The 27356-nt window shown below is 36.7% G+C and overlaps 2 protein-coding genes across 6 annotated transcripts in view; both read right to left on the bottom strand.

Annotated features, from left to right (window-relative positions):
- On the bottom strand, positions 1-6872 carry slc67a1 (solute carrier family 67 member 1). 2 transcript variants are annotated; one of them, XM_039688473.2, is made up of 10 exons: positions 6469-6864; positions 5667-5764; positions 5346-5491; positions 5115-5247; positions 4206-4315; positions 3982-4092; positions 2707-2807; positions 2497-2598; positions 2224-2344; positions 5-357 (listed from the first exon to the last, which is right to left on the bottom strand). In XM_039688473.2, exons 1-10 carry the CDS (start codon positions 6565-6567, stop codon positions 173-175), a joined length of 1206 nt encoding a protein of 401 aa, XP_039544407.2. In that variant the 5' UTR covers positions 6568-6864; the 3' UTR covers positions 5-172. The 2 variants fall into 2 exon arrangements, with proteins under 2 accessions (XP_088985564.1, XP_039544407.2); XM_089129438.1 differs by lacking the exon at positions 5115-5247 and having other exon boundaries at positions 1-357; positions 6469-6872.
- Positions 6873-9466: 2594 nt separating this feature from the next.
- ptprja (protein tyrosine phosphatase receptor type Ja) overlaps positions 9467-27356 on the bottom strand; it is a 29397-nt gene continuing 11507 nt past the window's right edge. The window contains exons 2-31 of one of the 4 annotated variants that reach the window (XM_089129434.1): positions 25974-25995; positions 25404-25601; positions 25126-25218; positions 24255-24503; positions 23446-23688; positions 23043-23318; positions 22649-22909; positions 21557-21808; positions 21143-21400; positions 20332-20595; positions 18321-18587; positions 17957-18220; positions 17566-17826; positions 17191-17460; positions 16429-16680; positions 15929-16207; positions 15705-15848; positions 15007-15211; positions 14680-14792; positions 14111-14192; positions 13510-13557; positions 13384-13392; positions 13083-13170; positions 12734-12824; positions 12242-12315; positions 12021-12155; positions 11665-11781; positions 11276-11436; positions 11023-11158; positions 9467-10648 (exon numbers count right to left, since the gene is read on the bottom strand). In XM_089129434.1, coding sequence (XP_088985560.1) covers positions 10493-10648; positions 11023-11158; positions 11276-11436; positions 11665-11781; positions 12021-12155; positions 12242-12315; positions 12734-12824; positions 13083-13170; positions 13384-13392; positions 13510-13557; positions 14111-14192; positions 14680-14792; positions 15007-15211; positions 15705-15848; positions 15929-16207; positions 16429-16680; positions 17191-17460; positions 17566-17826; positions 17957-18220; positions 18321-18587; positions 20332-20595; positions 21143-21400; positions 21557-21808; positions 22649-22909; positions 23043-23318; positions 23446-23688; positions 24255-24503; positions 25126-25218; positions 25404-25601; positions 25974-25995 — 5268 coding nt within the window. In that variant the 3' untranslated portion in view covers positions 9467-10492. The remainder of the gene's footprint in view (positions 10649-11022; positions 11159-11275; positions 11437-11664; positions 11782-12020; positions 12156-12241; positions 12316-12733; positions 12825-13082; positions 13171-13383; positions 13393-13509; positions 13558-14110; positions 14193-14679; positions 14793-15006; positions 15212-15704; positions 15849-15928; positions 16208-16428; positions 16681-17190; positions 17461-17565; positions 17827-17956; positions 18221-18320; positions 18588-20331; positions 20596-21142; positions 21401-21556; positions 21809-22648; positions 22910-23042; positions 23319-23445; positions 23689-24254; positions 24504-25125; positions 25219-25403; positions 25602-25973; positions 25996-27356) is intronic. The other 3 variants (XM_089129435.1, XM_089129436.1, XM_089129437.1) reach the window with 3 other exon arrangements.

Here is a 27356-nt window from a genome sequence, read left to right as displayed (position 1 = left end):
GAGATAAAACTATTTACATTCAGCAATCAGGAAAACAAATCTCAGATAACGGTTGAATGGGTAACAATGTGTAATTAGACCAAAGGTTCATTTTGCGCCGGAGTTGTCCTTTAACAGCCCTCTCTCACACAATGTGGCCACAAACATATACTCAAAAACTTTTTTACAATTTTTATGGTCTACGTGGCTGTGAGCGCCCTCCAGTGGCAAGCAGAAGGCTAAAGACAGCAGCATTGATGACACACTGGATAAATCCGAAGGATGGCACACCGTATGTCTCGTAGAGGAATCCTCCAATAGTTGGCCCCACAGTTCGCAAAAGAGACTGCACCGAAGCACACAGACCCAGCATTGTTCCTGAATACACACAAACACCACACAAAGAAAGTGCTTGAATTTTTTTTTAAAGAATGTTTAACTAGTTGATGATTAAAATTGCTCTAATTTTTTTGTCACACATCTCACTATCCACTAGCCGCCTTTTCCCTGAACACACTATAAAAAAATGCAGTCTCTAGACAGCACAGGCTCCACAAACTCCAGAATGGGGGCTCCATTTTGTTTGACAGTACTTCGAATGTCAACAAGCACTGATGTCACCCAATATTGCTTAGAGCACCTTTAATTATAACTTTTAGAGCCTGCTTTTGTATTAAATATATTGTTAATATAAATGTGTAAAGGCTTAATTCAAGGTCCAGTAATTGATTTCTGAGAAAAGGCAGTTAAAAGTGAATCGCACCAAGCACCACAAGCAAATTTGCTGGAACTTACACAATTAAATAACATGTCTCAAATCAGCAACAAAATCTAACATGATTTGTCATAAAAATGATGTTTCTTATGCTCAAATAGCATAAAAAAGCTTTTTTTTTTTCAGGCTAGACCAGCCAATGTGCATGTGCAGTCCTAAGTGCACGTCTCAGAACACTGACTCTCTCTAGTCTAAAGCAACCGGAGCTTCTAAAAGCAGCTGCACTGATGCGATGACTTTAACAATCAGCGAATGGCTATATTGCCATATTGCACATTGCACTTTTTCCCATTCATGAGTAATATGAGTGTATATCGAAACTGTGGCCCCGTTTACACGAAGGGAAAACGCAGATATTTCCCTGCGGCTTGGCCTCTCATTTACATGAAAACGCCGTTTTTATCACAGAAAACGATTATTTCTAAAAACTCCGGCCAAAGTGGAGATTTCTGAAAACGCCGGTTATGTGTTGTCGTGTCAACTGGGAGAAACGGCGTTTTAGGTTCTCTCTTGTCGATTCTGAGGATTCTGATTGGCTTGCATGGCTTTATACTTCTCCCTACAATGCCACCCATAGGTTTGGCATAGATATGATGGCACTTGATGGCGTATTTATGCGGGTGTGTGCACAATGTTATTATTGAAAATGGAGAGGGGGGAAATATTCATTTCTCTAAATACCCGGCTTTGTGTAAACGTGGCCTGTATATCAAAAATCTTTTACCACAACACACTCTTGTTGCCAATTAGCAGTAAGGGGCTTATACACTCATGGTGGGGGAGGAGAGAGTGAGCTAGAGGGAGTTTTAAAGAAAGAGAGATGGCTGAGTGACATCACAAAAGAAAAAAAGGTCAGAGGAATATCACTGGAAAAAGAAAGGTTATGATCAGGCAAGAGTTTCAGGACCCGTGTTAATATTAGAAAAGCTTTCCAGAACTGAAGAGACCCAAGCGAGAAGGCCTGAAAATGTACGCTCAGGTTGTTGAAATGTACGCGAGTAACGTACATTCGAAGAACCAAGATATGCTGTTGTTACAGGACAGTTTTGAGTGTCGTTGTTCTTCTGGAACTAGTGTGCTGCTGGCAACTAACACAGACTCTTGCTTGTATACTCTTGTGTACTGTATGTTCTTTTTTTCTTTCTTTCTTGTCGTTCGTACGTCATGCTCACTTTATTTTTCACAAAAATAAAGTTGTTTTTTTTCTTTGCTGTATGATAAAGAGTCATCCCCTCTTGCAATGTGTGTTCGTGCATTTTGGGGGCAGATCAATTAAGGGAGGGGTGTGTTTGTTTCTCAGAAATCACTTACTGCACTTTTACTAAAAATATTATTTTTTTAAAAATTTTAATTTTCAAATTTATTGCCATTATAAAAACCTTAGCAAGGAAAATTATTCCTCAGGCATTGAGTAAATTTATATGTACTATTTATATGCACAAGGGCATTCAGTTGAGTGCGTAGATTACCTGTGTCAGAGGGAGACACACTCTTGGTCAACATGCTATCTGTGATGACATTGAAGACACTTAGAGAAAACATCATCGGTATCACGATTAAACAAAATTGAAACACATTGGTCATCATAGCCTGAAAAACACACAAAGAACATATATTAAAGATACGCACTTAAAGGAGATACACACATCACTAATTATTCCATAGTTAACTGACACCACTGTTATGCAACTAATTAAAAATAAAAAAGGAACTGGAAGGATGATTTTGCAATATCAGTTTACCTGTGCAAGGCCCACTCCACTGCTTATCCCAACAGAGAGCAGAAGTAAGGTATATTCTGAAAATCTAGATGTAAGACGCCCAATTACAGCACCTTGGATCACCTTTAACAGTAAGAGTCACTAATTACCAAAGCAAACCACCACAGCACAGCAGAGCTTTCATTCAAAACTATTTATATGGCATATGATTGAGAGTGCATGTGATCATACCATTTGAACAATGCCAAAGTAAGCCATCAGATAGCCATTCTGCTCAGCCTTCAGTTCGAAGAAGTTTATGGCAATGATGGAGAACATAACTTGAAATATACCTGAAACAGACATTAATGTTTAAAACAAAACACAAGAAAAATTATGGAATGGAAGTAGTGACAGATCTTAACCTCCATATTGTGACACACAAAGGGTAAAAAAAATTGTCAAAAGAGAAAAAAAAAAAACTATAGACCAGGGACTTATTTCTATTCATTGGTTGTTGATTGGATGGATGCAAATCTGAATGCAAGCGTGCAGTAGGTTGCAAAAACCCTTTCTTGCAATCTTCTGCAAGCTTGCATTCAAATGTTGCATAAATTCATAAAGGGATAGTTCACACAAAAATGAAAATTAAACCATTTTGTGTTTAAGAAAAATACCCATATTTGAAACTTCGACTAAAATAACTAGCTTCTGGCAGACGGACGTACACATCGATTTACGGCAAAAGTGTAACACTTGATCTTGACGCACAACGTAATGATGTACGCGGAAGCACAGAGGATAGAGGAAAACAAAACAACAGTCACGAATTAGAAGTCTAAAACGACAATTTTTAAAGAGAAATGTCGGAGGAGCTTGAGTTTGTTGCTCAGCCCTGTTTTTTTAAACTGCGAGAGGCATCAAAATGTACGCTACTCCTACATCCTCTGTCATACATCGTCAAGTGTTACTCTTTTGGCGCAAGTCTAATTGCGTAGGCCGTCTGCTGGAAGCTAGTTATTTTGGTCGATAAAATTTTAAATATGGATTTTTTTCTTACACGAACGCATCATTTCACTTCAGAAGGCATTTATTAACCCCCCCAGTGCCGAGTGGAGCACTTTTATCATGGATGGATGCACTTTGTTGGACTTCAAAACAGAAATCCTCCTCACGCGCATGTCCCATTCGTGCACATACTTAAAGCTCATGACCTAGTCACAGTAAGTGCAAATCGCCCCAGTACAGAGAGAGAGGAAAAAGTGCAATCTCGCGCATCCGAGTTTTGCAGATGCATGATTGCGCGTCCAGCGTTGGAAGAAAAAAAAAGGTAGGATCTTTTGAGTTGTGTATTTTCAAAAATCTGCCGTTTTGCAAATCCCATTCCCTACCTTGGCTTTAAGTGGACTAAATGATTGGAGAAGATGGTGAATTTATATTTCATTTAAGTATATTTCCACTGTGTAGTGTGGAATAATAAGTTTATAGTTTAAGACACAAACAGGAACAGTTGATATATATGTTCACCTGATGGCAATCCAGAGATAATCTTCACTATAAACGTCTTCGCAACACCTGGAAACTTCATCAGTCTAGTGATCTCCCCCAGATTAAACACTGACTTTGATGGTCCCTTCTCTAAACAAAGACAAAAAACTATTAATATGCAAGAGTTTTATAAAATAAAGTTACAAAACATACAGCAAGAGTATTTCTTCTGTGTCTAGGTAAGTCTTGTGTGTTTGTCATACTTTCATTCTCTGGAGCGGTGTGTATTTTGGTCTGTTTAGGTATGAAGTTCAACACCAAAAGCAAGGAAACAAAACTCCCGATAGCTGCAAAAGATGCTGCAAACTTTTCCCTGCAACACACACACACACACACACACAAAACATAATCATTGGTACTTAAATTGTGTTGTACTGGATCAGTGCTGCCTTCATAAAACAACATAATTAGTTGTTTTTTTAGAATACAGTGTTTCCAAAGTACAAATGGTAACGTTTTGCACCAGTGAACAAAAAGCACACAAAGTATCAGGGAGAGCTTATTTTTAATAAATACATATTAACAAAAAAACAATTTTAAGAAGGTGTGCTGAATTTTAAAAGATGTTGGCTGGCATATATACATACAGTATATATATATATATATATATATATATATATATATATATATATATATATATACACTTGATATAGGACTTGATAAAAAAAATATAAAAAGAATCTGTTTATTCAGAAAGGATGCGTTAAATTGTTCAAAAAAATGTAAATTTCAAATAAATGCTGTTGTTTTGAAATTTTTTATTAATCAAAGAATCCAAAAAAATATAAATGTATCACAGTTTCCACAAAAAATACTAAGCATAACTATTTCCAGCACTGATAATAATTATAAATGTATTGAGATTATTTCCAAATTAGCACATGAGAATCATTTCTGAAGATAGGTGTAATGGCTGCTGAAAATCAGCTTTGCCATCACAGGAATAAATTACATTTTTTAAATATTTTAAAATACAAAAACGTTATTTAACATTCTTATTGTATTTTTCACCAAATAAATGCAGCAATTGTGAACATAGGAGACTTCTTTTTAAAAAATTGACGACCCTTAAACTTTATAATGGTAGTGTAGGTGGTGTAGTGTGTTTTTACCCAAAGCGTGTGCTGAGGGTCCCACCCAGTGTTGATCCTGCTATCATGCCAATGCCAAAACAGAGGCCAAGTTTCCCAAGAGCTTCTGCTCGCTTCTCATTCTCTGACAAATCTGCTACCACCATTTGAGCTCCTACACACACAGATACAAACGCTCTCATGTACCTGTGTAGTGTGTACAGAGTGTGTCTGAGTTACGTGCATGTGTGTAAGAGTAAGAGTATGATTTACCTGGCAGTCCATGCATGAAAACAGCAGGTAGTTTGTGCATGAAAAGCATAAAAGTGCTGTCTGCCACGGTCAACAGTAGGAAATAAACCACTGATGCCAAGCAAGACACAGTGAGAGCTGCTCGTGCTCCAAACACATCTGCAAACCTGAGAACAGACACAAGGACATGATGAATAAAAGAAATCACTTACATAGGATAAAGTAACTGTATGCTTATAACAAATAACCAAGCACACATAATTACATACATACAGTATCAACACTATTACATATACATCATATACTAAACACAAACACAACACAGATCTGAAATCTTCTTACCTTCCGTAAATAGGGCCTCCAAGCAGCTGAATCACTCCAACTGTGGTCTGCAGATATCCGAACCAAATAGTGTCGAACCCGAGCCTCTTCGCCAAATACTGTTCCACAGAAGACAAAACTGATCATGCAATGCAACCCATCTGCTATAACTCCTGAATAGCTGAATAAATCAAAATAGCTGAAAGAGCCTGGATTAGACTAGAATAGGGCAAACATCATGACCAGCTTTCATCTTTCATCACTTACAGCCTTTACAGCCTTTAAGTTTAATTTACATTTATTAATTTAGCAGCAGCTTTTATCCGAAGTGACTTTAATTAATTAAGAAAATGCCAAGGGTGAGATGCAGATGAATAAATAATAGCATATTGAAAATATTTAATACATATATGTTATATATATATATATATATATATATATATATATATATACATTAGCATAGCCTTCAAAACTATTGAATTTAATAGTGTTGTTGAGCGTCAAAAAATAAAGTGTATTAAATTAAAAAAAGGTATCAAAACAACTAAATTTTAATAAATATAATATAATTATATAAATATATTATATTATCATTTATAATATAAATTATATTATATAAAAATAAATATATAGAAATATATGCAAGTGTAAAATCAGTTCACGTGAATTAACACAAGACTTACATTAATAGTTTTCTGCAATGTCATGTGAAAATATCACTAAATGAACAGACCAAAACAAAACTTAAAGATTAACTCAAATGTGGTTTAATTTAACACGTGACTCTGAATGAAGTCGAAAAAGCCAAAGACCCTATACGTACCGGTGTTATGGAGAACTGGAGAAAGAGCCATGTGACGTCCAGAGCTGCGATGAGGTAGGTGATGTAAATCACTTTCTGCTTCGCTGCAGGTTCCATCATCCAAATTATTAAATATCAGCTCTAGGTTTGCATTCCCCGAAGCGACTGTTCTCCTTCCACTCGATCTCCACCTCAAACTGGTAAAATAAGAGCATCTGCTCCAGCGTATGCGTCCCTCCTGACGATTTAACTAGTACGAAAAATATAAACGCTTAACGGCTTCATCCAGCAGTAGAACAAGTGACAAAGCATAATTTCATGTGAGGGAAAGGTTAAACCAGCGCGACGACTGACGACATGAACTTCGACCAGTGAGGTAAAGTTAGTTTTAGGTTCGATATTCGCTGCATATTCACATTATGCTGCTTTAGGGACCGTCTGCAAATTCAGCTCACAGTGCAAACCGAAGTACAATAATTAATGGTGTTAGTTTTTTCTAGTGACGACCCTGGCTTTCTGCAGATGAGATTTTGCCAATACCTGTCTTACTGTATGTACAGTACACACATATTTTTTTAATCAAAATAAAAATAATTCACTTGAAGTGTTTTTTTTTTCATGTTTCAAAGCTTGTAGTAATTAAGTTACATACTGACCATACTGACTTACTACAGGTGAAATTTGAACAATACCTCCTATACTGTACGTACAGTACACAAATATTAATAGTAATTAATAGTACTGTTATTCACCTAAAGTGTTTTTTTTTCATGTTTCAAAGGTTGTAGTACGTTCCTAGAGACCTGACTGACTTACTAGGTGAGATTTTGACAATATCTCCCTTACTGTACTTACGTACAGTACACAAATATTAATATGAAAATAGTACTGTTATTCACCTAAAGTGTTTTTTTTCATGTTTCAAAGGTTGTAGTACATTCCTAGAGACCTGACTGACTTACTACAGGTAAAATTGACAATATCTCCCTTACTGTACGTACAGTACAAAAATATTAATATGAAAATCGTACTGTTATTCACCTAAAGTTTTTTTTTTTTCATGTTTCAAAGGTTGTAGTACGTTCCTAGAGACCTGACTGACTTACTACAGGTGAAATTTTGACAATACCTCCCTTACTGTACGTACAGTAGTGCTACACAATATGCAGCTATAAAGCACGTAAGGTTATTTTTAACGAATATTTCATGTCGACATTAATTGATTGACTAAGTAATTTTGGTATTGACATAGAGCAGTGTCATGGAAAAACGAATGTCTGGTGAATATCGAACCTAAAACTAACTTTACCCCACTACTTCGACCAGTCTTCATCTCTCAACAGGTTAAAGTCTATCAGTTTCGCTGAAGTTCTGACTCACTCCGGTGGGGAAAGGGGGGGTCCATATATGGTTAAAATATAATATAATAAAAAAATATTGTAATTATTATTTATATAAACATAATGGTATAACGATTTAACGTTACAATACTATACAAATCTGCAGGCTTTTCATCTCCGCACAATACTAGGCTAAGTTACCATATATTTAGGCTACCTTATGACTTGGTTTAAACTGACCGACTACAAATGTTGTGACAAACACAAGTAACCGGGTTTAATAAGAAAAATAAAAGTGTAAACGTATATAAGTGTATTACCGGTAAGTGCTAAAAATCCTCGCCATTTTGTTGTGGATAACGTCGAGGAAATTCCTCCTCCTCTCTCTGTGTCGTGAACACTGAAGGCGTGACTGACTAGGAAACCTACTGTAAACGGAAAACGAATTCCAAATAAACGGACACTAGTCGTGTCTACCCGAGAGAACACACTGTAGGTTACTCGATGTCAAGAGTTCGTGGTTGAAAATCCTGTTCGTTAGTAAAGGTCGCAGAGCATTTCACGGAGGCATTTTAATAGAGAGATTAAATAGCCTATTGCTCTCATACCTCGGTTTTTTATGACACTTTGGTCACATGTCCTATAAAAACAATTGAATTTGCTGAATAAAATGTAACGTTTGTAAACCTGTTGCCACAGAAAAGTAAACTCTTGCAAGTAAAGGAATTAAGGCATACACATGTTTTCTTACTTACATTGCAATTCACTAGTAATATCTGTCGTAGATATTATCAATGATTGTTATCATGATTATTACTACTACTATTAAAATTGAAACAGTTCAGAGTAAAGAACTTTTCCTCTCACTCAAAGTGTACCAGATAGATGCATTCAACTTTAAAAAGTGCCATTTCTTTTCTTCCCGGGTTATGTTCCCATTCCAGGTCAATAAACCCAAAATAATGTCACCAGGACATTTTTAGATCCCTGTAACCATTTGAAAAAGAATTCATTAGAAATTCATTAGAAATTCTACCAAATCCAAATGTAAATTATGCAGTCCATCAAACAGTTGAAACCTGTGATTTTTTCTTTCTTTCAGAAATTCTGTGTTGTATATTTTACATTTTCTGGCAATCAAATGAAGGCATAAAACATGAATTTATATTTGGAACATGAAATTAGACTTTTTTTTTTTTTAATCAAACAAATCGTAAAAAACTAAAGGCTATCATTTTCTGTCACTCTAAACTCTCTCTCTAAAATCTCTACTTCTGTATTTTGATGGGAAACCGAGGCTTTCTGAAAAATCTGAGGCTTTCATCAAATTGTGAGGCAGTCAGAACAGCTTTGTTTGCTTCGGCAGTCGCCCCAAGGGGTTACCGATCACGAAGCAGAGACTGTCCAGATGGATAGAGTGCAATAATGTCTATTGTTATTATTTGAACAAATCATTCATATCTAATAATACGTACAGTAAATTACACAGATTACTTGACAAATTTATGTTTATGTATAAATAAATACTAATTATGAATGTAGTCGTTTGATTAAATATAATAATCTTTTTCTTTTAATAAAACACCACATCAAAATCTATAATACCAAGACTGAATTATTTGACGAGAGAAATCCTGAACCACCCCCCCACACACACAAATCACCACAGAAGTGTGAAATAAAGTGCAGCTTTTTTTAATCCTAATATAATACAGAGTTGTCTGAATGGTTCTTTACTGTGACCAGCAGAGTATCAATAAACAATCATTAAATTTTTTTTTAAATTGTGCTGAAAATTGCAGAATATTAAAACCACACAAGCCAAATGTCCCTGAACAACACTGAAAAAAATAGTTTGAAAATTCAGTTTGAACAAAATATATTATGTACAAATATAACAATAAGTGCATAAACATGTTACAGAGTCACACTCTGTTAAAACCCTTTTGCAATAAGTTGTCAATAGGACTATTCTAAACCGACCTGATTCTAAAAGGAAAACAAAAACATTTACAATCCAGGAACAGACAGGTCAGCAAGTATCTTTACTGAGAATAAGCAATTCCAGAAACAAACCAAAGAGATTTCCACTGTTCATTGCTAACGTATTGTCCTTTTGGTCCAATAAGGTCGACTTTTGGCCTGTCAAATCCAGAAATCATAGATATATTGAAGCCACAAACCAAAGAACAGCATACTGGCACAATAGCTCAGATACAACCTTCAGCATACCTCAGTGAAGTCACAGCACATTGTAAACTATTTACCAGCCTACTGTCTAATACCAAGCTTAGCTGCTATCACAGAAGAAAGGTTTTGAAAACCCATCCTGTCTTTACTACAGCTGCAGTGAAGTAGAAATACACTGTTACTGTCTAATGATGAAGTCCTATGTGATGTGTACATTCTATATTTCTATTCGTGCTCATCTTCTTTTCACATGTTGTCTGAGGAAATGCCATTTTTATGATGCCATAATTACGGAATTGAACTTTATTTTATGAAAACTCTTACAAAACATCCCTGCCGCTACATTTTTGTATTTAATAAAAACATATATATATATTTCTGAGTATAATATATACCTTTATAAACAAACTTTTTAATAAATATATTTGTTTTTTCCTCTTTAAATAAAACAACTTAAAAAATGAAAGAAAAACGTTTCATTTACAGCAGTGCAGCGAACTGTTCAAGGTAGACGGTCAAGCCTTATGGTAGCCATTTTTGGGTTTTTTCAAGGGCTCAAAGTTCTCATAAATAGAGAGTGCAGCTGTGTTTTGGTAGATCAAATCTACATTGTTTCCAGTCCGAGACTTGATGATGTCCATGGAGCACTGGTTAAGAAACACATATTGATCCTGCAAAAGTAGAGAATGGAAAGGCCTGCACTGTTAGAGAATATGGCTGATTATATCCTGATTATGGCTTACAAAACAGCCATTGAAATTTCATAGTTGCTGATTATTTGTTAAAGATATTTTTCCATGCTGAGCTAAGCTATTTTCTGTGTAATAATCAATTAAAATAATATGATAAGTTAGAGTTTGCAATATCAAGCAGCAAAACGGACAGTTTACAGTGTACAGCGATAATAACCGGAAGCAGATGAGACCGGATGTCTCAACACATTCAAGTTACAATGGCCGCACCCACGCTATTTCGTTAAGAATAAAGTGGATAAAAGAACATACAATCAGTGCAGTGACATGAAAAAATGTGTTAATGAATGTACCTCAGTTTGCACCATGAGTGGTCTGTGCATGCGTAAATCGTGGATGATCCCATATACATCCACTACACCATCCCGCTCGATCTGAAAGATTAACCGATCAATGGCGATGAAGGTTCCCGTCCGGCCCACACCGGCACTGCATTCCGAAAACAAAAGGTTTGCAGAAAATGACTTTCTATGCAGGAGTATAATAATAAAACAGTGTTGAGTAGACTTGTTTGTATATTTTAGAGTTCGGGAACTGTTCAAGTACCTGCAGTGCACAAGTGTGGGTGAATGTCTCGAGTACTGGTCCATGTGTTCTCGGACCAGGTGTCTGAAGTTGATGAGAAGCTCAGTGGTCTCAGGAACTCCATGGTCTGGCCATGCAGTGAAATGGAAGTGACGAACTGATCGAGACTCAGCTGTTTTCACCTGTCACGACAAAAAAACATCAACACAGTACTTCACAGTACATGAGGCATAATGTTACACAATTAAGATATATTACAAACATGATGCCAATTAAGATAATTGTGACTTTCTAGGAATAAAAAACAAAATAAAACAACAGTGACAAAAATGTGTTTGTGTAACACATGGATCTGTGTCATTTAGTGTTACGGTAGCCTGAGTCCATCTGTAATATAAATATAGACTTACATTTTTCACTTCAAAGTCCCGTAAAGTCCAGTCCTCCAATGAAATCTCAGAAGTAGTCATCACGGTCAGATTGTTAAAATGTTTTATATCTGCTGGCCAGTATTCCTCACATTTTACCTGAGAGGGACAGAACATGGTGGCAACATCTATTTAAGCTCCTTAAGTTCAATACTTAAATTAGAAAAAAAAATCTGAAAGAGGATATGAACATTGAATATGTAGTGGTCAAGTGATTTAGGCATGCATGTATGATGAAGACATCTATCCTAATCTGACAATAAAATTGACTGAAACGTGAAATGAAGGCTCTGGCAGGTGAGATCACAGATAAAGTGAAGCATGAATGTATACCGTACCCTTCCCTGCTCGTTGCATTTGGTGAGCATGACAATGGTTTGCACATTTTTCTCCCAAATCAGCCTCCAAAAGTCATTGACAGTGCAGGGCAGTGGCCCTTGGGCTGCGATAAACTCTTTCTTTGATGTGTAGCCCTGGAAATATCACACAGTTAGTATGAAAAATGTGTAAATAGCTCATGTTTTTTTTTTTTTTTTGTTGTTGGCGTAGTTTTTCCTACCGGCATGTAGCTGGCATTGATGTAGTCATCAAATGAGTTGCCAAGCACGGAGAGCTTGACACGAGATGAATCATCTGTAGAGAAGACATGAACCATTATAAATATGTACAGAACAGACTAGATGTGGAGGGAACTGTGGTATTTATATACCACTTTACTATGTAGGCTACTACTATACTATACACCTAAAGTGCTTTACAATCATGTCAGGGGTCTCTCCTCAACCACCACTAGTGTGCATCATTGACATCCACAGAATAACTGTGCGCCAGTGCACTCACAACAAGAACACACTAGCTATAGGTGGAGGTGGAGAGAGAGAGAGAGAGAGAGAGAGAGAGAGAGAGAGACAATTGAAAGCATGGGTAATATTATTAGGAGGCCATGATTGATAAAGGCCAATTTTTAATGACCACAGAGTCAGGACCTCGGTTTAACGTCTCATCCGAAGGACAGGTGAAGGTAAACACTCGTGAGTGGTGAAGATCTTACATGGCAGCACATTGTTATAACGATTCTTGGCTTTGTTTTCAGGGGCCAGAGCAACAGTCTTCAACTGATTTATCCCAACCGGCCTTAGATCCTACAACCACACACACATACATTTATTTTCTGTATCATTTGATTTTGCTACATTCGCATAAATAAGTAAACATCTGTCATAAAGCATTTGTTAAAGCAATGAAGAGGAACAAAACATGGTCATGGTCAAACCAATCAGATACTGCTACCAAAAATAATGGAAAATGGAAATCTAGTTGCAATACTTGCAATGCCAGTCATTTTTTATTATTAAGGTTGATAATTTGTAAATCTACAAAGAACCCAAAGATATAATCACCTCAAATTCTTCAGCAAATCCACAGAAGGAATCAGCCCTTTGCTTCTTGTAATAAGCCTCATAATCCTCCACCTTTATTGGATCACTCCTGTGAAACCATTAAATAACGTGATAAAAAAAGACACCATGTGTAAAAACAATAATATATGAACATAAATGTTACAGAAAAATGGCTTATTTTCAATTGATATTATGAGACACAATTCCCCCCCCCCCCCCCATCTCCAAAATCACAGACTTGTAGTAAAAACATTCAGTCAAATCATGAATGAAGAGTGAACAAACATATATGATTACTTACACTTTGTTTCTGTAAGAAATCAAAACAAAATTAAAGGTTACATTTTTGTGGATTGATATGTATTACTTTTTCTATTGTTTGTTTCCAGTATGTATTGTGTTGTTTTGAGGAGACCAGTATACTGACCTTATAGAGTGGATAGGAACACTAATGGAATCATCTTTTCTTTGCTTCCTGAGATATAGAGAGCATAAATATGATTATGTAGTTGCCACTGTCCATTAATACATAAAACAGACTTAAGGAACACTGTAATCTAGCATTACTGTGTGGGCACGTGCTAAGGTAATCTTAAAGGGGTAGTTTGTCCAAAAATAAAAATTCTGTCATCATGAACTCACCCACAATTGTTCCAAACCTGTATGAATTTCTTTCTTCAGCTGAACACACACACACAAAATATTTTGAAGAATATGGGTAACCAAACAGTTGATGGATCATATTGACTTCCATAGTATGGGGAAAAACACTGTTTAGTTTAGGGCCCATCAATTTAAACTAAACACGATTAGTTGTTGACATTCTTCAAAATATCTTACTTTGTGTTCAGGAAAATAAAGAAATTCATTTGGATTTGGAACAACTTGAAGGGGAGTAAATGATGTCAGATTTTGTTTGGGGTGGGGATGATCTATTCCTCTAAATCTAGAATATCAAACACTCTAAATCAAACCTTTAAACTCTCCAAACATCAAGAATCATGCATGAGATCTTTAAAATGTCTTACCGTCTACAAACCACAACCACAATGATGATTACAAGAACAACAGCAGCACCACCAGTTCCTGCAGCTGCTCCTACAATTACCACTGAACGGTGGAGAATGACAAAACAAGTCAGTCAAAAAAGTCAACAAAAATAAAACTGAATGGAATTGATCAAATTTGATAGAATTTATATATACACTGTGAAAAAGTGTATGACTACCCAAAACCTTGCATAGTTGTTACACACAGGCCATGTCCACTCATTAAACACAGGGTAAGTAACAAATCATTCAGGAGCACATTTTTTGCACAGTTCTTCTTACAATGTAAAAAAAAGTAAAATTGGACAAAAATGAGTGTTGGTATTCATAACAATGCCAGATTTTTAAAAGCTAAAAATATGTGACCACAAAAGTCTGGGAACCCCAGTAATCTCATCTAAATATTTGTCCTTAATGTAAATGTGTTTGTTATACAGTACACACGTCAATAATTTTCATGTGACATTAGGAGGGACGTGTTACTGTGAAAATGCAGGTGCAATGAAGTAAGTGCTATAAATATTGACAGAAAGTCTCCCAGTAGTTACCTGGGTTCTCTGGCAGAGTGATGGGACTAAACTCAGATATGGAGTAGAATGAATTAGACACATCCACTAAACGGTTATTTAACTCCAAATGTGTGAAAACGATGACAGCAACACTGCAAGAAAGCCAAACACATGACAACATAATGGAGAAGACATAACAACGCTGTGTGATTCATCAAAGATAGAGGCAGCATCAGGAAGCATTAGGAACAAAGTACAGTAGTTCAGTTTAGTTTAGTAATGGAAATAACCGTAACATTGCTATAATGAGTTGTAATCTACGCAGCACTGAAGTTAATACAAAGTATGGGAAGTATATTGATTTACCTGTAAATGCCTTTGGCATTTAGTTCTCCATTTTTGTAACTATTCCACATAGTTTCATCTCCAATGATGATTGTTTGGTCCTGCATACTTTTAGACTCTGTTGTTTTTTTGACAACAGCCAGAAATGTGTTGCACCGCTTTGCTTTCCAGTCCTCATAGGTGTTAAACTGGCATTGATCCAACTTCTCAGTCTTTACCCAGCAGGCTGCAGGAGGCAACACTCATATTTAGTGCACAATGATTACAATCTAACTCCTCTTTTTTTAAATATACTTTCATATTATTATTATATATTATACATCTAAAAAGAATAGTAATAGTAAGTGTAGAGTATTCAAATGGAAAATTTAGATGACGTGGCCAAAGTGGTCTCGTCTGAAATACCGAGTAGTGATGTTGAAAATTCAGCTTTGACATCACAGGAATAAGTAACATTTTAAAATCTATTAAAATAGAAAATAGAATAAATAATAATTATTATTATTCACAACATTACGGTTTAAACTCTAGTTTGATCAAATAAATGCATTCTTGGTGAGCATAAGAGACTTTCAAAAACATTTTAAAAATCCTACCCAATTATTAAAGACAACTAATAAAGTAGTATTTTACTGAGTTAAATGCTACAATAAGCCATCAATGGATCTTAGAGAATTACAAAAGAAGACACATAAAAGTCTCAGGTTTATTAGACATACCATCTGTGCCGGAGGAGACAAGCACACCATAATGGGACACAGAACCATTCGTGTCATTAAAGATATCTTGATGAAGATTCAAAGTAAACTTGTTATATTGTAGCTCAGAGACACTCACTGCTGTCACTTTAGGTACAACAGGTCCTACAAACACAGAAAAACAAGAAATAAGTGATATGCACACATATAAAAACAAAATACGAAACAGGTATAACTCTCCTTACTTGTGAAGCCGGTCATACAGGAGATCTCCTTCACTGCGCTATTCTTCCCACAGCCGAGTGTCCAGAGCATGGCACTGTACTGTTTGTTGTACTGTTTGAGTCCAGTGAAGTTGTAGTTTAGATTGGTTGTAGTTGTAGTTAGATTGTTCTCTAACTCTTTAGAAACCAGCTTGATTTCAAAGCCCAGGCTTTCACCGGCAGGACGGCTCCATGAGAGGGTGAGCATTGGTAAGGTTAAATTAGGACCCGTACAGGTCACATTGTCCACTGGTGCTGCATCTGTACACAGCAAAACACACCAAAGACAATGTTACTTTAAACTTTTTTTCTTTTTTCATTCAGAACAATGTTTAATGAACCAGATTAAAGAGGTTAAAAATGACTTAAAATAAGTAAACAATAAAGTGGACATGTTTGTGCAAGCTAGAAAACTACACAAACAGCACAAGAGAACTGTATAGGCTACACAGAATTTAACAGTTTATAGTGTTTGTACTAACCTGTGCATGCTTGCAGCCACACGGCTTCTCCCTCCGTCTTGTCAGAAGTGCTGCTCTGGACACTGATGTTATAGTGTGTTGAAGGCATCAGATGGTCTATAGTCATGCTGTTTGACGGGGTTGTGTAACTCTCTACCTTGTTACAATGCACTCTCACTACATAATTCGGGACCCCTTCCACTCTTTCCCAAACTAGAGAGATGGCATTTGTTTTTGTGGAATTAACTTGTAGGTATTGAACAGGATTAGGCACTGAAAACAGATGCAGAGAGTAGGGTGAGCACATATTCATGATAGTTTTATGTAAATGGCACCTCTGTCTAAAAGGCACAGTTCACCCAACATTTTAACTGTCAATATTTACTCACCCTCACAATGTTTCAAGCCAAATAGAATGTGACTATGTTTTAAAAAATATTTATTTTAATATGTAATGTATTGCTGTGACGGCCAGTCTTCAGTGACACATGCTCCTTTAGAAATCATTCTAATATGCTGATGTGTTGCTCAATAAACATTTATTATTTTCACAAATGTTGAAAACGGTTGTGCTGCTTTTCAAAAGAAGAGCATGTATTTGAAATACAAAATCTTTAAGTCTTAAAATCTTCTAAAAGTCTTTAATGTCACTTTTGTTCATTTAATGTGTCCTAATGTGAATGTTGTTTAATTCATTTCTTTAAAAACAAATCTTATTGATTCCATTATTTAAATATAACTATTTTTTAAATAATTTTCCATACCACTAAGTGTTGAACTTACTGGTGGTTACATTGTAGCTGACCGATTCACTGCTGAAATTCATTGGTCCTACAGTAGTCACAAAAACGGTATAGAATGTTCCAGATTGCAAGCCATCCAAAAGGAAAGTGTAATTAGAAGTGAGAGTGAAATAGCTGTTGTTATAGCTGGACCAGTAGGTTAGGTTGTAGGTGAAGCTGCCAGCTGTCATATCCTGAGCTTCAGCCCACTGAAGCAACAAAGAATGATTGCTCTTAAACAAATGTTTAATCTCTCCCGGTCTGTTTGGATCTGCAACATACACAATCATAATCTATAAACACTGCACCCCAATATGCTTATATATAAAGGTCTGCCACATGAATTCCTGACTATGGTTTGGGGTTGAATACTCACAAGTTGCCATTGCTACTGGAAGCGATGTTTCCTGGAAGGCTGCTTTGACCGTCGTGAGTGTGACTATGAATACAGTTGCTGCTTTTAGTTGAGTGAAGGTGTGATTGTGTTCAGTGCTATTGAGAACTATAGAGCTGCTCCATTCATGACTGCTGATGTTCAGAATATACTGGTCCAGGCCACCTACAGGATGATCCCACGTCACCAAGACTGAGTGATTAGAGCCTTCATTATATAGTTTGGGAATCACTGTAGAGGGCTCTGTGGAGAGAAAGAGAGAGAATGGGGAAGTAAAATGTCCCTTCAAGAGCAATAATTAACCAGATTGTTTGAATCAAAGGGAGTATTTGTGTTTGATTTTCCTTTTTGGAGTGTGTGTGGGAGTACATACTCGTCAGGACAAAGATGTTTTTTGGTTCTCCCAGAATGCCGCAGGCCAAACTATATAGACTGAACTGACACATGGTGCCAGGCTGCAAGTCTTGTACGGTGATATTGGGTGAGGTGGTAGACAAGTTCCTACGGTTTTCTGTGCAGTTGGACACTAATACTTGGTAGGAAAACCCATCGTGGTACTCCTGAGGATGGGACCAGTTCAGCCACACGGCAGAAACATTCAGGACCTTGTAGCTCACAATGGTAACCGGAAATGGCTCTGGAAAGCAAATAACAACTGACTGTAGTGCAGATGTGATGGCAAGATAAGTGGCAAGAATGTACTCAGTATTGTGCGGTCATGCAGTGAAGTTACTTACTACTGCAGGCTGTTATAAACTGGGGAACAGACTTGGTGCCATCTGCCGTCTGAGTGATAATGCTGATGTTGTATTGACTAGCCGACTGCAGTGACAGTAGCTGCACTGTGGTGTTACTCACAGTCTTCTGGTCAAATGTGCCATTGGGGTGTGTGAAGGTGAGCAGGTAGGAGTAACCGGATTGCTGAACATCATGCTGCTTCCAGCTCAGAGTTATACTGGTCTCAGTATATCCATTCACTCTCAAATCACTTACAGAAGTAGGATCTAAAAAAAACACAAAAAAAAAAAAAAAACACACACACACAAATACACTTATCTTTCAGCAATGTACGGCTCAAAAATGGGCTGTACAAGGCCAAAGGTCTGTACAAGGCCAAAGGTCCTATACTAACCATTATTGAAGCATACAATGACCACATATATATGTACAGGGCTTGACATTGACACATGCCAATCTGCCAAATGCAGGTGAATTTCAGCAGTGGCGTGTAATGAAGTCACTCTTACTAGCCACATTGGCGGGTTGAATTTCTAAATATCTGAATGAAATGCTTCCAAAAATTATTTTACGCAGAATAGCATGATACCAGCTGCACTTTCTTGCCTGCTCATCTTTGACAGCGAGTTGACACACAGACCCACTTCCCCTCATGCACTGGTTTCATTTGCTAGTGATGAATATCATTGGTGTTACAGGGCTTGAATTTCGGCGTGGGATTGCGCATATTGCGAATAATTTTACTCAATCCCGCAGATGTTGTGCTCACTCAAATTGGGTGCACAATACTCCCTCTCAGTACTAAATTGAGGGCTTTTTTGCTGCTCATTACGCTTAAACAGTCAAATACTCACAAAACAACGTCAAAATGGCATTCTTGGTGAGTATTTACGTAAACACTGTCAATTATGGTTTAAGTGAACATAAAAAACACAAGTAACACTATAGACCATTTTGCAAGATGCAAACAACACTGGTCCAGAAACACTTCCTGTTTCAGTTCGTAACTGTTTTCTTTATTTCACATGTAAAGAAAACATCTTAGAGATGTTTGTTTAACTTTTTGATTCAGTTTTATATGTTCTGTTGGTTGTATTTTATCCCAGCTTTTATGTAGTGTTAAAAAACTGTAACAGGAAGTGCTTCTGGACCAGTGTTTACATCTTGAAAAATGGTCTATAACAGATCCGTGCATCAGGTCTTAAATTGAGCAAACCTATAATATAATATAATATAATATAATATAATATAATATAATATAATATAATATAATGTCGCGTGTACACCAAAGCATTTTTAGACAGTTGAAAACTGTGGGCGCTTGAAAGCGTTTTGGCAGCACAGTGGTTCTCGGGAGTATTCCCGTGTTGCGTGAGCTAGCTTACGGGAATCTACGAATCTACTGAATCTAGCTACGGGAAAATCCCTTTTTCTCGAGAATACTGAAGCCAAAAAATGATCCTTTAATTTTTCCTATATGTAAAACGCATTGTTGCACAGAGCAAAGCTAGGCGAGGCAGCTCGCGCACCTATGCACGTTGGCGCCTTCCCCATGTGCATCGCTCTTTGATTTTTTTTAGACAGTAATCGCACAACCTATACAATGTTCTATAATTAAATCAACAAATCAAATATTCAAAAATCGTGACTCATCCCTACTGCTTTATTAATTTAATGTATAAAACCCGGACACGCCCACACCTATGTGGCTTTTTGTTAAACTACTACAAGATTTACTGTAACACAGAGTAACAATTCACAACCAGTTCCAAAAGACACTGTAACAGTATGTCAAAGGCAATTCTAGTTGCATTTTTCATCAATTAATTTATTAAATTATCCATTGACTGTGTCCTGGCCCGCCATCAAAAATATTTTTGGGCCCGATGTCAAACTTAATTGCCGACCGCTGGTATATAGCGCATAGTGGGAAAGAGTTCATAAGTGTATTCATTTAGACTTGCGTGATATGTGTGTCAACATGAATAACTACAAATGTGCATTGCTTACTTGTATATGCAGTGAGATTCTGAGGAGAACTCAAATACCCCAGTGCACCAACAGTCCTCACAGTGATGCTGTACTGGACACCTGCACTGAGTCCTGTCAGAATGCTGTAGTTTTGGCTGCAATTCTTTGAGTTCGTAATGAGTGTGTTGTTGCTGTACTGCAAGTAGTAGTGCGACACTAAGCTCATGTTGAGCGGGCGAGCCCAGCTGATGTTCAGAGAGTTTGTGCTCCGCTCTATCCTCAACGCGCCAGGAGAAGTAGGCACTGAAATAACAACATAACAGTCACAGATATACACACAAGCCGAGAGCACCACCTACAGGTCATCATATCACATTTTCATATCTATGTATGTTATAAAAGTTATGAAATTTGAAATCTGTTAATGGTTTTATAAATGGTTGCATTAATTGTAACAAAAATTTCTAATGATGACTACCATATCCCCAAAACTACACAAAACAAAAAAGCAGCTGTAAAAGTAAATTACAACTTTAAAACTTTAAACTATTAATAAACACATACAGCACTGTGAAAAAAAGAATGAGGAAACTGGGCAGTGGTGTAAAAACTGTAATACTCTTTCTTTAAAAGGATATACTCAAGTGCTACTTCCAGTGTGATATGCCTGGTTAGAACAGACTAGTCAGCTCTTTGTTTCTGAAAGCAAATGTCTTGCTTACTTTTCACACAAAGTGCATGAAAATGGCCATACAATAGTGTGCAGTATGAGTTTAATGTGAGTAGTGCTTTAAGTGCTTGTACATGAGTAATTCACAGAGTTTATTTCAGAATGTGTGAAGGGTCTTACAGGTGGCATTTAACACACTATCGCTGTCCTGCTTTATGGGTCCACTGATGCTCGTCACAATGACCAAGTACTGAGTTCCAGGCAGCAAGTCTGAGAACACCACGGTAGTCTCATTCGTTCGGTTCTCGGTCTTTAAAACCGTTCCGTTTAGCAGGATTTGGACGTTGTAGAGACTTACGATACCAGCAGGCGGTCTCCACTCCACTCTCATACTCTGAGTACTGCCTACTGCAGAAATATTGGACGCTTTCCCAAGAACTGATAACACATAATAAGAGAGGAGGAGAAAGAGGGTTACTAATCGGCATAGAAAATGTGTGCAATCAATACATCTTTACATACATCTAGTAGTTTTATTGCCTTGTGGTGTCTAGTATAAGAGACGTGTTTTGAGAAATGTGTGAATTGGAATACCTGTGAAGGCAGAGATGACTACAGGTTCAGAGATCATGCCGTTTACTACAGTTCGCACAGTAAAGGTGTAGTTGCTCCCAGGGGTCAGGCCATAGACATTTATGGTCTCATTGTTACTCTCCATCCACCGTTCCCCATTTACACTCACATTATACAGATATAAAGACTGGTTGTTACGCTGCTGAGACCAGGACAGGCGCATCCCATTGGTGCCGACAGGAGAGGCAGTTAAATTAGTCACTGGCAGAGGCTCTGAAAGAGAATGCACACCATTATATTCTGCACTAGACATATTAATGTGTGTGAATTTGAGTAAGCAAAGACTAAAGACCTTAGAAGCCATACTGAATTTAACATGAATGAAAACAATGCTCTGAGGGAAAGACTTGAAGCCTTTAAAATGACTTTCAGTGAACTATTGTCACAACTCACAACCTTTAAATCGGTTTCAAGGAGCTTTTGTCTCCTGAAAGTCTTTTGAAATGGTATTTTGTCAGCTGAACAGCTGATGTGTATTTAAAAAACAGTGCAATCCTTTAAACACACTGTACTTTTATCCCTCACAGTCTCTTTTTCATTCCTGTCAAAAAGGATAAAATATGGCGCTAGTCCATTTGGTAGGTATGTGCCGAATGTTAACATTAAAGCTTAAAGGGTTACTCCACTTTTTTTGGAAATAGGCTCATTTTACCACTCCCCCAGAGTTAAACAGTTGAGTGTTACCATTTTCAAATCCATTCAGACCATTTTTTTATATTTAGAAGAATATCAGTATCCAGACAGTTTCTGGTCTCATTGACTTCCATAGAATATTTTTTTCCTACTATGGAAGTCGAGGAGACCAGAAACGGTCTGGTTACTGATATTCTTCTAAACATCAGAAAATCGGCTGAATGGATTTGACAACGGTAAAACCCAAATGTTTAACTCTGGGGGAGTGGTAAAATGAGCCTATTTCCAAAAAAAGTGGAGTATCCCTTTAATGCAAAATGCCCATTAGTTGGCTGAAAACCTCATTAGGACAAACAACATTATTACACAAGATTATATTCTTCTACAGTTTAGAGAGCGATGTGTACTATTTGGACTCACTGGTATTACACTGTATGAACTGTGAGGGTCCAGATATGTTGGCAGCTATTATGAGTGTTCTGATGCTGCAATTATACTGAGTCCCAGGCTGCAACTGAGTAATCTGATAATTGTTGGATGTGGTATTGAGAGTCTGATTGGGTGAAGAGATGCTAATACTATAGGAGAACAGGTTGAAGTTCCCGTTAGGGGGAAGCCACGTCAGATTGACTGAATTGGTGCTGACAGCGGAAACCACCAGATTTTGCACTGTATTAGGAACTGTGGAAACACAAACACACTTATACAACCATACACACAGTCAAAAATACTGTAAACCTAATAGTGGCGTTAGGTTTTAGTTTACACTATCAACAGCTTAAGTTAAATGCAGTGTGCTTGTGCTGTGCAGTACCTGTGTATGCGATGAGATTTACAGAAGAGCTCCTGAGATCTTTTACTCCTATGGCGACAGCAGTGATGTCATACTGACTACCCGATAATAAATTTGTGAGCGTCGTGTTTAAAGAGGTGGTTTGAATCGAAGTCAGGTTGACCACTGAAGTATTGGATCTATACAACACTTCATAGGACACAGTCAATCCATCCATTGATAAGGGTTTCGACCACAGCAAGGAAATAGATACATTAGTCTGACCACTCACGGCAAGAGCTTCTGGCGGGTTAGGCTCTGAGAGGGAAATATCACACACACACACACACACTATAAATTAACCTGCAGATGTAATAAATGAATTAAGGTTTTGTTTGATGTTCTGGTGACGAGATGGAGAGTGTGTAAAGCTTTTTTGACTCACTAGTGGCAGCCTGCAATATGTTAGAGGTGTTCTTCAGGACTCCACTGACGGAGGTGACAGTGATGTTGTAAACACGTCCTGCCGTGAGGTTACCGATTGTTAAATTGGTCAAAACGGTGGTGATCTTCAGTTCAGAAACAATCACTTCATACGAGTCCACACGACCGGGAGGAGCTGCCCAACCCACGGTCAAACTGCTGTTACTGGAATTCAGCATAGTGATATTCTCTACTTGTGCTGGACCTGAACACGGGTAAACAGACCTTCATTAACAAACATTCACTACCGTTCAAAAATTAGAGGTCAGTTTGAGAAGAAAAGTATATATTTATTCAGGAACAATGCATTAAATTGATCAAAAGTATCAGTTAAGACATTTATAATGTTACAAAACTTTATATTCATCAAAAAAAAATCATAACGGTTTCAACAAAAGTATTAAACAGCAGAACTGTTTTCAACATAATAATAATAACTACTATCTCTTGACCACCAAAGCAGCATATTAGAATGATTTCTGAAGGACCATGTGACACTGACGAGCTTATTCAAATAAAAAAAGAGATTTCAAATAGTAGATATATTTTACAATATTACCATATTTGATCAAATGAAAGCAACCTGGAAGAACATAAGAGACTTCTTTCAAAAACATTACAACAAGTTTACCCGACCTAAACTAGTGAATGGTAACGTAGCAGTAAATTTCACAGCCATTGGCATCCACACACAAACCTTGGATCGATTTACTCCACAATACAATAGAGACACCTTTAAACCCCATATTCTTTTCTGCCTGCAGTACTTACTTGTGTTTTGAGATATCTCAGTAGCCTGCCCCGTAGTGCTGTTATCAGAGGCCACCGAGGTGACCTTGAAGGTGTATTTGGTGCCGGGTGCAAGATGTAAGATTTGCATGGAGGTTTGGTTAGTAGTGAGCAGGTTTAAATCCCAAGCTACTCTATAATACGGGCTAATGCCATTTAGAAGTATCCAACTCAGGTTCACTGAGCTCACTGTGATGGCGTACACAGACACGTTACTAACAGGGTCGGGGCCTGTAAGTGCAAGAGAGCGAATGTGGACCTTTCTGAGTGCAAGAAAGTCAACAAGGACACCCCAAACATGAAAATTCTGTCATTATTTACTCTCGTAATAAAACAAATGTTTAGCAGACCATTCACCCTGTTTTGTAACATACAATGAAAATAGTTGTGAGCCAAAGCTTTCGCAGTTTAAAAAGAAAAAAAGATCTCAAATTTAATTTGTGCATTTAATTGCAGGGATGTCACATGCAAGAACCAATCCATTTTGGCATGCTATGTCATTACCATCTTCATGCACAATATTTGTAATTGTAATGCACATAATGCACATGTAATGCAATAAATTTGTAAATGCACAAATAAGTCCTCAAACAAAGCCCTGAGTAATATGTGCTTTTATGTCCTTTCTAGAACTTGACCGACTGGTCATATAAAGGAAAGTCATTTGAGTTTGGATTGGAACAATTTAAAGATGAGCACATAATGACAGAATTTCCTTTAATCATTCACATTTTACATGTATTAAACAAAGCTGCTGCTGCTATATAAAAATATTATCTTTATATCATACAGCTGTCTAAAAATTCATTTTATGTCATTGATTAATTTGCGATTGTGATTGGCTGGAACTTACGTAGAGTAACAGACCGATTGGTCAATGATAACTGGCCCGTCTCATTCAGAATCAGATGTATTGTGGTGGAGTTGAGCTGCGTGATGGAGGCATCTGTTATGCAAGTCGAGAAATGTTGAGAGTGGAGTGAATGAAAAAATGAGAAAAGTGCATGAAAGAGTGAAATGGTGAATATAAACGAGAGTGAAAATATCATTTTTCCTAACATCATTGCTCAAAACCACTAAAAACATTTACACCACCTTATCAATTGTTATTTAGAAGTAGTAAAGACTTACTGGTGGAGAAGTTTCCACAGCACACATCTGAGCAGTTGATTTTAAAGAAATATGTGTTTCCAGGCTGCAGACCAGTCACTATGATGCTATTCGAAGTGTTTGTATAGTTGGCGTTCTGCACACTACAAAATGGCCTGTCTCCTACAAACATTGTGATTTCTGATGATGTGGGGTTTATCTTGTATAGGCACAGTGAACCTAAACAAAGACACAAAACCCACATGTCCCACATTATTTGATGTTCCAAAACAGATTGAGTGGTTTAAGCTTAAAACTATTGATATCATTTATCCAGGCTGTAAAATGCTAGCAAAAGAGCTCCATATTAGAAAAGGACTTTACACAACATTATATCTTGGAAACATTAAACACAGAGAGTTGAGAAAATATGTGCATCTTGTTAATATATCAAGTGTAGCTGATAAGAAGTGAATTACAATACATTGCCCCTTACTTGGTAGTATGGATAGAAATTGTTATAGAGGATCTAGTTCTAAAACACTGGAAGAAATGAGAAATAAAAAGTTTAAAAAAAGAAAAGAAAGGGACTTTAGAGATGATTATACTTACAGTCAGAGTAAACATGAGGGATCTGGGGAAGAAAAAAAACATTGTTATCAGATGTATTACTTTTCTATTTTGCTTTCCTAACAGACTTAAGAAAGTTTCAACCTACAAAAGCACAACTTTACTTAATAAGTGCATTGTGCAATATCTATTTCAGATATAGATCTATTAGGGGTGTCAAATATCATGATTTTTGATGCTTTTGAAGAAATGTTGTAGTATCGTGTTAGAGTGCATATTCTGTCAGTTGCAGTTCTGGCGTCTCTGTCCCTTTTGCTATGCTCGGTCCCAAACAAGTGTGCCGCACACATCCTTAAAAGTGAAGCCAAATTTTTCGACTGCCCCGAGGTGTCTGGTCCCAGTATAGGTCATAAACCCCACTCTCTCCATGTAATCTAATAGGATGTGAGGCAAACTAATTCAAATTTTTTTCCCAAAAGTTTTTATCACGCTGACTATGTTCAAATGTTCATTTTTTTAAATAAGTTTGGTTTTAGTTAGTTATTTGATGCTATAAAAACGGGAGTGTGACGTCATGATTGACAGCTGAAAAAATGGACAGGTTCTCTGAGTGAAGTAGTGATTGAGGACTCAACCGACTTTTTTCCGTGATTTTCGAGATTGGAGCTTTAAATTTAATTTCTGCATTTCCTTAAACAAAAGACAAAGAGAAAACAAATCATGTACTGCTCTTCACTGAATAACTACAGTAGCTTTATTAAGAATCATTGCATGCACTACAGTGATGTCTATGTAGTGTTTTATATTTACATTTGTTTATTAAATTTTTTACTTAAATACTACTGTTATACACCTACTGTGAAAAAAAATTAAAAAAATACAGTTTATTTCATTTGCATATTATATTGTATTTGTAATGTAAATGTGCATTTATGTTCTTATTTTTAATAACAAGATAAAATAATGAAAAAAAAGGTATCTTCGCACACCCCTATTTATGGCCTAAATGCTCAGCCTCAGTCTTTCTTTTTTCTTTTATATTTTGTTACCTTGTAACTTTACATAACAAAAGGGAAATTATAGTTACTGTACTGATCACTTGAAAAATAGTAAAACCAGCATGAAAAAAATCATGATAAAATGTAAAAAATTAAAAAAAGTTAACAACACAGTAGAAAGACTATTAATAAACATCCTGAGCCAATGCTTTGTGTAAAGCTCAAGCAGGCCTGAGAACTTAGAAACACGCTATATTTACACATTATAGGCAGAAAATGAACGCAATTGCATGAATTTATTTCACATGACCTAAAAGCCCTTGAAACTCAAGGTGTTTACTCATATGTTTGAACTTAGTTTTGTAGAAAAACATTTGGCCCACAAAATTTTCCTTACAAAACTAAAATATTATCTTTTATTAAGACA

The sequence above is a fragment of the Pimephales promelas genome, chromosome 1 (assembly GCF_988280905.1).
Source record: "Pimephales promelas chromosome 1, fPimPro1.hap1.1, whole genome shotgun sequence".
Lineage (NCBI taxonomy): Eukaryota > Metazoa > Chordata > Actinopteri > Cypriniformes > Leuciscidae > Pimephales > Pimephales promelas.
The sequence above is the reverse complement of the archived record's forward strand: the minus strand, read 5'-3'. Positions and strand labels throughout refer to the sequence as shown.

Coding starts and splice junctions, on each gene's coding strand:
- slc67a1 (XM_039688473.2), bottom strand. CDS start 6,567: ATGATGGAACCTGCAGCGAAGCAGAAAGTGATTTACATCACCTACCTC. Junction 5,492..5,666: donor GGAGGCCCTATTTACGGAAG/GTAAGAAGATTT, acceptor GTCTGTTCTCAG/GTTTGCAGATGTGTTTGGAG. Junction 2,345..2,496: donor GTGGAGTGGGCCTTGCACAG/GTAAACTGATAT, acceptor TGTGTTTTTCAG/GCTATGATGACCAATGTGTT.